Source organism: Limulus polyphemus, unplaced genomic scaffold, assembly GCF_000517525.1.
Source record: "Limulus polyphemus unplaced genomic scaffold, Limulus_polyphemus-2.1.2 Scaffold3918, whole genome shotgun sequence".
Taxonomy (NCBI): domain Eukaryota; kingdom Metazoa; phylum Arthropoda; class Merostomata; order Xiphosura; family Limulidae; genus Limulus; species Limulus polyphemus.
The window spans coordinates 76,296-88,046 of record NW_013669528.1 but is presented as its reverse complement, the minus strand read 5'-3'; the positions used below and the strand labels follow the sequence as shown (position 1 = coordinate 88,046).

At 30.6% G+C, this 11,751-nt stretch overlaps 1 protein-coding gene across 1 annotated transcript in view; it reads left to right on the top strand.

Moving 5' to 3' along the window:
• LOC106470274 (26S proteasome non-ATPase regulatory subunit 4-like) overlaps window positions 1–11,751 on the top strand; it is a 39,893-nt gene that overhangs the window by 18,471 nt on the left and 9,671 nt on the right. The window contains exons 3-8 of the mRNA XM_013930818.2: window positions 2,511–2,622; window positions 3,050–3,136; window positions 5,696–5,764; window positions 6,899–6,960; window positions 10,529–10,685; window positions 10,940–11,057. Of these exons, the coding sequence (XP_013786272.1) occupies window positions 2,511–2,622; window positions 3,050–3,136; window positions 5,696–5,764; window positions 6,899–6,960; window positions 10,529–10,685; window positions 10,940–11,057 (605 nt within the window). The remainder of the gene's footprint in view (window positions 1–2,510; window positions 2,623–3,049; window positions 3,137–5,695; window positions 5,765–6,898; window positions 6,961–10,528; window positions 10,686–10,939; window positions 11,058–11,751) is intronic.

Sequence of the window (11,751 nt, the reverse complement as noted above, 5' to 3'; positions counted from 1 at the left end):
CACCAATCCACTACCATAAACCAATCATACCGTGAAACTATCTTCAAACTACGTAACTTGAATATAAAAATCATCAAAAAGAGAAACGATATTTCCTTCCTAAGACAGTGCCGCTCTGAAAAGCTAATTCCTAAATTTGTGAAGATCAAGTTATCGAAAAACTTAAACCAGTTTTCAGGTATTATCCAAAACATGCAGAAAAAACTCCTAAAAGCAACCCTGAATTCCAAATGTCAAGAACTGGACTATTTACAAAAACTCAAACAGAAATTAGACCACCAACTAGCCTGCTACCTCATTTGTATATTGCCGTAATCATCTGGTGACAAGGTTTTGTCATCATCAGGCACTTTTAAAAAATAGCGCGGAAACGTTGTGCATTTGCTGTTATGTTAAACTTATATTAAAGTTTTTCTTCATTACCCATTCAAGCCGTCTCCAGTCATTATTAGTCTCAAAGTGGGTTCCTCGTCATCGAATTTGAATACGAAAATTTACAGTATGTTTCTTGACACATTAAAGGTCTGATGTACTCCCTAAGGAAAATCAACACTAAATTTCTTGACAGATGTGATGTACTTCCCTGGAGAGTTAACTATGTTTCTTGACACACTTAAGATTTAATACTCCCTGAGGAGTGTCAGCAGTATGTTTCTTGACAGATGTGATGTACTTCCCTGGAGAGTTAACTATGTTTCTTGACACACTTAAGATTTAATACTCCCTGAGGAGTGTCAACAATATGTTTCTTGACAGATGTAAGATGCAACATGCTCCTCTAGAAAGTGAACTTAACTTATTTCAACAGTTTTCATTATTACGTATTCTAGATATTTTTTTAGTAACTTCTATAGATTTCAGCATTAAATAGCTCATTCAAGCTTTTACACTTGTATATATATACAATATTCAGTATATCCCCTTTCTTTTTTTCTGTGTGAATTACTTGTGTAGAAATTCTCATGTCTATGATGACTTGATTTCTGAAGTCCTCTCAAAATATTTCACAAAACAACTTGGAATCTTACCTGTAGTCTTTTGACCCTCACAGATAAAGAACAAACTGAAGAAATGATCATGAAGGAGCCTTAAAATTGTGGTGACCAAAAGGGGGATTTGGGGGGGGGGGAGGCTCTAAGGTTTGACTGAACTGATTTATTTGGAAAATTGTATTAATATGCAAGAAGCCATTCAAAACAATAATCTAAATTCAAAATTAGGAAATTTTCATTTAAGGTTTATATGTTGGGTGAAAGGTGTTTAGAGGGCGCTCTGGACTCTTAATTCAAAAATTACAAGAATATGTAAATTAGTCTTCACATTGAAACCAATAAAAATCTTTATTTTTGTTTTCATACTTATTTCCTTTAGTTTTACTCAAAAAATCTTTAAAAACCTTTAAGTAAATGTTTGTTTTAATCAAAAATGCAACTGAAAAATGTTACCATGATGAAAATGTGAAGACTTGCATCATATTTTCTGAGGGGGAATAATCCAGACTTCATTATCTGAATTTGCATGTTAAAATCTATCAATGCACACTAAGTAATAATTTTTTGTGTGGAAATTTTACAGATGGGTATAAACATTTTATTTTATTATTATTAATTCAAATGTAAATTAGTAATTACCATGATATATAACATAACTAAATATTTTGGTTTGTGAAACCACAATTTCTTCTATATTTTAGAAAAATGAACCTTGTATTTTTACAATGGCCTACTGGGAGGCCTGGTAAGTTGTTAATCAAAATATGGTTTGTACATTTTTTGTTAATTGTTGTTTCCAGTGTTTTTTCATCAGTACTTTACTAGTAACACAGACTTTTGAATTTCAGGTGCACAATTACCCTCCTCATTTTGAGTGATATGAATTTAAGTGAGAATCACAAATTTTACATGTTCAAATCTATTTCATATCCTAACCTACCTGGGCAATAAAGTATTTGTTTACCAAAAGTTGTTAAATGGACATTTCAACACTGTTTCGTGAAGTCGCATGTGACTTTGTACTTAAGCATTACTTGGGGCGAGAGTTTGAAAAAAAATATAACTATCATTTTGTTGCTAGTCATGCCAATCTGTTTATGATATAATGTCCATTCAGTTAATTACATTTCTTACTGCCATAAAGCTGTTAGCCTGATCTTGATCAGTGACAGCAATTAATTTTATTTATATATGTTTAAAATTATGCATTTTTTAGTAGGATAAATATTATACCTTTGTCCTAAGGAGGGATTTAAAACTTTTCATTTGTGTTTAGTGTAATTTAACTTTTATCCCTAAAACAATCACATCAATAAGTCATAGGAATTTTCATAAAATTATAGGCCTGTAATCTAGTAATAAGTATAACTCTTGATGTCATCCTATACTCTTCATTGACATAACCTGTCACTTGTCAAAGCTCAGAAGAGTATTGGTGGCACATAATTTAACACTTGTTTTTAAGTGTTTGTGATGTTGCTCATAATCATTTAATACCTATGTTTTTTTGTTTTCTAGTCCTGAGGTATTAGCAACATTAACCACGGATGTGGGGCGAATACTGACAAAATTTCATCAATTGCAGCCTAAAGGTTGCATTAACTTCTTGAGTGGAGTAAGAATTGCTCATGTGAGTTTAGTGTTATATATATTTTTTAATATTTACATATTCCTTCTGTACCATATTCTTAACAAGCTAGCAAAAGATTCATGGCTACTTGTATATCTGTCTGATACTTCAAAATAAATTTTTTTTGACGGTTATGCGAAGTTTCCAAATTTTTCTCTGTATCCAAAAAAAATCTGCTGAATATTCCTTTTTTGTTGCTAAGTTGTGATTACATTAAACATTAAAATTAATTCAGCATTTAAACTTCAAGTCTAATTTACATTTTCATTCTAATATTTTTTCTACTTGGCTCCAAAAAATGGAAAATTATTGTCATGTTAAGGAAAACTGTATACATAATGTATCTTTAATTATATCAAAAAGACTCGTGTAAAATTTGTTATTTGTAGCATGATGAGTTTGATTATTTATGTATGTCATTTGGCAGCTAGCACTCAAACATCGTCAAGGAAAAAACCATAAAATGAGAATTATAGTATTTGTTGGAAGCCCTGTAGAAGTGGATACTAAAGAGGTATGCTACTTTTTGGCTTACTTAAATATATGTGCTTGATAGCATATTTTTAGTAATTTATTGATTATGATGGCCTTTACAATGAGATAATTATCTTTTTATAGTATAGTTCTAAAACATTAAAGTTATAAATATGTGGTGTTTTAATAATTTTTCTTCAGAATGATAAATGTTGTAGTAATTACTGATTTAAAAAAATACACGCTTTTCATCATTGTGGGTAATATTTACAAAAGAGAAAAGCTAATATTTGAAACAAGTTTAGACATTACTAAGGTACATAAGTTTATCCAGTTACTAATAGATTTCTGGCAATAGATTTTAAAACATTTTTTACAGTGTGGGAACAAGCTGGGAGGAAGAATATAAAACAATTTTTACAGTGTAGGAACAAGCTGGGAGGAAGAATGTAAAACAATTTTTACAGTGTAGGAACAAGCTGGGAGGAAGAATGTAAAACAATTTTTACAGTGTAGGAACAAGCTGGGAGGAAGAATGTAAAACATTTTTACAGTGTAGGAACAAGCTGGGAGGAAGAATGTAAAACATTTTTACAGTGTGGGAACAAGCTGGGAGGAAGAATGTAAAACATTTTTTACAGTGTGGGAACAAGCTGGGAAGAAGAATGTAAGACATTTTTTACAGTGTGGGAACAAGCTGGGAAGAAGAATGTAAAACAATTTTTACAGTGTGGGAACAAGCTGGGAAGAAGAATGTAAAACATTTTTTACAGTGTGGGAACAAGCTGGGAGAAGAATGTAAAACATTTTTTACAGTGTGGGAACAAGCTGGGAGGAAGAATGTTACTTCTAATTTTCTATATATCATGAAAATAAGTAGGGATGCAGATTAAAATATGATTATTATCATAAAACAAAAATGTGTTCAATAAAAGTTTTACACCTCTGCCACCTAATGGTTCTTGTGTGATGTAAAAGATGTATTTAATGAACTATATAGTTATAGGTGATATAAATTCCTAAAATCATAGATTTATGTACGTGTAAGTTCATCAGTATATATGAATATTTATACAAAAAAGATCAAAAACATTCAAGTACAGCATCTTATATGTAATATTTACAACCCATGGTGTCTGTCTCCAGTTTACAGCGGCTGCTTCCCACCCTGCATTTGAAAGGCTGCACACATTCACTTTTGAATAATGTTGATGCCAAATTGTATTTCACAAGCAGGATATTCTACACTAACTTGTTAATAATTAATCACACTATCATTCACATGTCAAAATATGATGTAACTTAAAGAATAAAATGTAGATCTATCGATGTTATTGTCGAGTGGCTCTTAGCATGACTAACAATTACTCTTCAAGGTGGGCAATACAAGTAGCTCAGAGATTTGGCTCTGAGTGAAACCCAGAGTGCAACACAATTAACTTTTTAAAGTCCACGAAATAATTTAAATTGATAGATTAACTTAAACTTTTCCTGTCACTGGCGACGGGTAGTTCTGGTTGTTGTCTATAAGTTATAATTACTTATGAATTTTCTAAGCGTGTTGGTATTTCACAGTTTTACAAATTTAACTAACTCTAAAGTAACCAAAGTGTTTTCAGTATATAACTGTCCTCCCTAATGCACACTATTATTGAATATGGTTGACCTATGTATAGTTTCTGTGCTTGGGAATGTTGAACAACATTTCTATAAATATACACCTGTAGACAAAATACTGGATTTAAGTGGAAAACAAAGCTGAACATTGTCAACATTATGATAGGTCTAGGTCTATTTTATTAAATATGAACACAGATTTTAATTTATCCAATATTTTATTCAAAGAACTTTGCCAGTTATAGTGAATATTGAGCATGAAATTAAAATATGATCATCAAGTATTCAATATTATCTGTAAAGGAATTCTAAGTTTTGTCTATGTTTATTTAATTTCTGAACTCCTCAACAGTTTTTGATAAAATATTTTGAAAGTTTGTGCTCCTGACTTCATAGAATGTAAATAATTTTTTAAAGAATCACATGGTGTCTAAACATTTGAGGAGTCAATGAGCTCTTAAGTTTAACTGAACTGATTTGCATGAAAGTTTGTACTAACATATAAGTAATCATTCAAAACAATAACTTTACTTAAGCTCAGGTTTTGGAAATTTGAAAGTTGAACCCCTATATGGGGTCAAAGGCAGTTGGGAAACTTCAGGGCTGTATCCAGGGATTTGCATGAAAATCAGCATGTATGTGTAAAGTATCATTAAAGACAATTATCCACATTTATATTTCCAAACTTTTTATGGTGGGGCCTCCAAAATATGGATAAAGTTTTTTTTAAATTCTTGGGATTGGCTGTGTTGATTTACTTAAAAATAAAAAGAATACATAAATTATTATTCCAAACAAGATGTTCAGAATGTTTTCACAGTTGTCGTTATTTTTACAGGTAACTTATTAGTTGTTATTGATGTTTTAGAAGTTCACATTTATGAAAAAAATACTCTAAAGAATTATGTTATTTGTGTCATAATGTGGATAATTGTTTGTTTTTTTATCCACACTTCTCAAAAAATATGTTCATTGCCTTTAGCTTGTGAAGGTGGCAAAACGACTGAAGAAGGAGAAAGTTAATGTAGATATCATCAATTTTGGTGAAGATGTAAGTAGTTTGTGTACTGAAGAAATTTTTTCTAACAAATGTTTTTTAATTCCAATAGTTAAGTAAGGACAAATATGAAATTTATTCCTTTTAATATCTTGGTTCAAACAATTAACACTAAATCAACAGTGGAAATTAAGAGTAGTGTAATAATTTAACCATCAACATACATTAAAATTTGCCTACAGTTGTTAGAAAACATTACATACTATTTGAAAAGAAAGGAAGAAAACCTTTCCATTTTACAAAACATTATTAAATTCACATAATTGAATGACTGGACAATTGTCTTGTACTTAAGTAAAGAAATTACTGGAAATAATAGAAACAACATCAAGTTCAGTTAGTTATTAGTAAGAATAAGTGTATTATATATATTTTAATCATTGGAATGTTTCACCTTTTGAGTTGATAATACAAAGACACTTTTCAGTGTATGTAAAATTCTTATTCTCTTAAAAAATTACTTGTTTTCTGTTTGAATGATATTTCCCAAGTTTTGTGTAAAAATTTTTTTTTAAATTTCATATAGTTGCTTATTTAGTGACCAAACTTTGCGTTGAATAAATTAAGTAACTTAGTCTCAGTCATTTGATTTATTACAGCGTTAACATTTTTTCACTGAATTACATTGATTTTATTAAGCTGTCTTCATTGGGCTCTAGTTTAATAAAATGGTATATTCTCTTTATCAACCAATGGAAGTACCTACAAATCTGTATGTGTATATAAAAATATCTATTTTTGATATTACATCGGGAGGAAATGGTTAACAAAAATCACTCAAAATTGGAAAATCTGTGCTGAACTTTTTGGTTTTCAAAAAATTATGGACATCATTTATACATTTTTCAGCTACAATATTGTACTCTTTCTGATTCAGTATATATACGTGCACGTTCTCTGATAAATATTACAAAGTGTTAAGCATCAGTTATAATTTATTATTGACAGAATGTTATTTAAAATTATTGTGAATGATAATCCTTTGTAAAATACTTTAGATGACTTCATTACCTATTTATTACAGCATTGCTGGTGGGAATAGGAAAATAAGTGTAATGTCATATTAAGTTCCATAATATGATGTATGAAGATTAGGTTTGTTTAACCTGATTTCCTTTTTTTATTTAGACTGTCAACACTGAGAAACTTACAAATTTCATAAATGCCCTAAATGGTAAAGAAGGTGGAAGGTATGTGAACTATTATGATTTTGTATACTGTAAAAGTTTATCACTTATTGTAACTCAGGTAGAAATAGGTATATAATAAGATCAAATAATCACTGCATTGAACTGGTGATTTAATGAAAATTTTTAAGTATGTTATTCTTCTTTATTGTTATCCAGTGGTTAATGCAGGGTGCAGGCATGGTGTTAGCTATTTTACTGACCCAGACAAGTTTGGAGTCTGCTGCCACATGTTACTTACAATTGGGCATCATAACTACAGGATACAAATCACATTAAATTTATCTATTAAATTTTAAGAAAACAATAAAGTACAGCTACCGTTACAGTTATAAACGTTTCATTTCTTTTCTTCTTTTTTTCTGAAATAGCATATTGCTTGCTTCAGGTCAAATTCTGTGAAGTTTCATGCTCAATTGAGATTACTGCCAGTCCAATAAATTTGTGTACTGTGGTTAATAACAGGTTAGTTTTAACCATTTTGAATTTTGAAAAACTTCTTTCGTACTAGTGGTGGTGAAGTACAAAGTCAGGAAAATCATGAGTGTGACAAATCTGTCGGGAAATGTTATTCTATTTGTGCACATGTATTCCAACACACTTTTCTTAGTCATTCTATTCGTGCACATGTATTCCAACACACTTTTCTTAGTCATTCTATTCGTGCACATGTATTCCAACATACTTTTCTTAGTCATTCTATTCGTGCACATGTATTCCAACACACTTTTCTTAGTCATTCTATTCGTGCACATGTATTCCAACACACTTTTCTTGGTCATTCTATTCGTGCACATGTATTCCAACACACTTTTCTTAGTCATTCTATTCGTGCACATGTATTCCAACATACTTTTCTTAGTCATTCTATTCGTGCACATGTATTCCAACACTTTTCTTAGTCATTCTATTCGTGCACATGTATTCCAACACTTTTCTTAGTCATTCTATTCGTGCACATGTATTCCAACACACTTTTTCTTAGTCATTCTATTCGTGCACATGTATTCCAACACACTTTCTTAGTCATTCTATTCGTGCACGGAATGACTAAGAAAAGTGTGTTGGAATACGTATTCGTGCACGCGTATTCCAACACACTTTTCTTAGTCATTCTATTCGTGCACGCGTATTCCAACACACTTTTCTTAGTCATTCTATTCGTGCACGCGTATTCCAACACACTTTTCTTAGTCATTCTATTCGTGCACATGTATTCCAACACACTTTTCTTAGTCATTTTACTTACTCTATGTTGCAAACATTTCAGCAGTTGTCTTCAGTTCTGTTTTGACAAATCTGCAATGCAATATAGTAAATTGAACAATGACTTGTGGTCCTATAGTTGCTGAAACATACAGATTCGTTGGCTGAAATTAACCTTCAAGTTTTGCAGTGGACCATAGACAGGTTCATAACAATTTTTGTGTGAAAAGTGTCTTCTTTTTTAGTTAGTGAATCTACTGTGCTCACAAAAACCTTTCATTAATTTTTTTATGATGGTTTCTGCATTCACCAGTTCATTTGCAAAGCTGTCATCTGTCCTGAATTGATAGAATCAGACATATGAAGGAAGTCTTTTATAGTTACAGAAGTGTTAAGATCACTGCTAGTGAGGGTGATCATGTAGAGTAAGTCTCAGCATACCACAAGACTAGTTCACAGATTTGGAGCTTATCTTAGCAACAAATCCTTTTTCTTTAAAAAGTTACTTAGCTTCACTGTCTCTTTGTGTGTGTGTGCGTTGTCTTCTTCAGTAAAGACTAATCCATCATAGACTTCTTCCAGCTGGTGTTAGAATTCAAAAACAGCATCAGTTGTACTTTCCAATCAAGTGACACTGAGAAGCACAGGATTACTGATCAGGAAGTCCATGGTTCAAGCCTCAGTGTTGCTAAACGCACTTTCAACTGGTTTCTTGTCAATCCCATTATTAGTTTCCAAGATTCAGATGTGGTGGTGGGTTTTGCTGACTGGCTTCTTTACCTCTGTTAAGTTGTTCAGAATTGAATATTGCTCTACCTAAACCCTAAGAGTATCTGACCTGGTTGTGTAATTCATATGCAATACCAAATATTTAGTAATATCATGTTTGGCTATTAGATAAGTAGCTGGTTATAGCATCTGTCTAAGCTTAACCAAATAGTTTTGCACTTGTCCTCGATTAGATATTATCTCTGTGGATCCTGAAGGAAAGGTTGGAATAAAATTTGAGAAATTAATTGGTATGAAATATATTGTTGAATCTTGAGAATATTCATTTATTCTCATCATTCTTGTTCATATTAAGGTTGCAGTATGCACTAATTAACTACTCATTGCTGTTGTATTACTAACTGAAGTGGGCTTATATATACATAAAAAGTAGTGTTACACACTAGTAAGGTGATTTTCATTGTAGTGTTCTCACATTGTTCTGTGTTTTGTTTTTATAGTTTAGTCTACCACAAAACTTTCAGTGATTAAATATAATTGGATATGTATGGTATATTTTATGTTTTTGTTTTGTTATTATTATTTAGTCTACCACAAAACTTTCAGTGATTACATATCATTGGATATTTATAGTATATTTTACGTTTTTGTTTTGTTGTTACAGTTTAGTCTACCACAAAACTTTCAGTGATTACATATCATTGGATATGTATGATATATTTTACGTTTTTGTTTTGTTATTATAGTTTAGTCTACCACAAAACTTTCAGTGATTACATGTAATTGGATATGTATGATATATTTTATGTTTTTGTTTTGTTTTTATAGTTTAGTCTACCAGAAAACTTTCAGTGATTAAATATAATTGGATATGTATGATATATTTTATGTTTTTGTTTTGTTATTATAGTTTAGTCTACCACACAACTTTCAATGATTACATGTAATTGGATATGTATGATATATTTTATGTTTTTGTTTTGTTTTTATAGTTTAGTCTACCACACAACTTTCAGTGATTAAATATAATTGGATATATATGGTATATTTTATGTTTTTGTTTTGTTTTTATAGTTTAGTCTACCACACAACTTTCAATGATTACATATAATTGGATATGTATGATATATTTTATGTTTTTGTTTTGTTTTTATAGTTTAGTCTACCACACAACTTTCAGTGATTAAATATAATTGGATATATATGGTATATTTTATGTTTTTGTTTTGTTTTTATAGTTTAGTCTACCACACAACTTTCAGTGATTAAATATAATTGGATATATATATGGTATATTTTATGTTTTTGTTTTGTTATTATAGTTTAGTCTACCAGAAAACTTTCAGTGATTAAATATAATTGGATATGTATGGTATATTTTATGTTTTGTCAGAAAGTCTTGTTGAGAACCCTTCAAATGTATCAATAGTAAAATACCAGTGAACAAATTATGCAATATTTTGAATGTCGAAGGTAATTTGTTTTGTCGATTTTATACTTAAACATACACCTTAGTCAATGGATCAGTTATTCTGTATGCAAAAAACTTGACTTGCGATGGTTTTTGACTACCATTGAGAAAAAAAAAAATATTGTGTCAATTTGAGAAGGACACTGATGGCTTTATTTCTTACAGTTCACATTTAGTGACAGTTCCTCCTGGGCCACATCTTATGGATGCCTTGATCAGCTCACCAGTCGTCCAAGGAGAAGATGGTACGGGTGCTGTCAACATCGGTGGTTCAGGATTTGAATTTGGTGTTGATCCTAATGAAGATCCTGAGCTGGCTCTTGTTAGTAATCATAAACTTACTAACTTTTCTCAATTTTCTGTTAATCCAATTATTTTCATTTCAGTGAATTAATTATATTGATTGTCTGCTTTATTAAGATTCTCCCACACCTAATGCTTGATGTTCAAATTTGCAGAGTTAATTCTGAAACTAGTAAGACTTCTTTGATTTATTTTTTTTTTTACTATATTATATCCACCAAGTGTAAAAGTGTATATTCTAATAAGATGCTGGGATTTTGTGTGTGTTTTTAGGCTTTACGAGTCTCTATGGAAGAACAGAGACAGAGACAAGAAGATGAAGCCAAAAAAGCATCTACCCAATCTGCAATGGAGATTGAAGGTTCACAGTCAGCTCCAACCCCTGCTACTGGTAATGGTTTGTTTGTTATGTTTGAGTTGGAAACAATTATAAAATAAGATGGCCTATTTTAACATTCATATCTCAAAAGTAATGACCTTTAATATCTGTTATATGCCAAGGATAATTGTTATCTGGGAGGTGGGGGTTGATGGTGACAGTTTCATGTAGGATGGTGAATAAATCCAAATATGCCAAAGTTCATTCTACCTTTTCAAATGTTTCCTAACAAGTTTTCTTGAACTTTTGAATGTGTCTTAACCGTATCAAGGTAGGTCTTTCTATGGTCATGGGTCAAAGGCCGTGTCATCATGTATGTAGACTTGCATTCAAAATTTTATTGAACTACTATATTATGAATGTGTGTCATTAAGTTTGGTATCAAATTTTAGATTATAATTCAAATTTTAGTATAATGCATTAGTTAATATCTTAATTTAAAAGTAAATATTTAAAAAAAATTCCTAAATATCAATTTTTGTGTATCACGTGGTCAGTTGAATGCAGCTTTGGTTTGGATCAGGTGTTTGTGATGTCCAAATACAAGAGTTTCTTATGAATTGAAAATTCAAATTAACAATATTGACAAACTAGAATATAAAATAAGAAATTTGAAGCTTAAAATTTATGGATATAAAAAACTTAAGAAATGAGATTAGTAAAAATTGTTAACTTGAAATATACAGTAACAAGTTACAAAGATAGT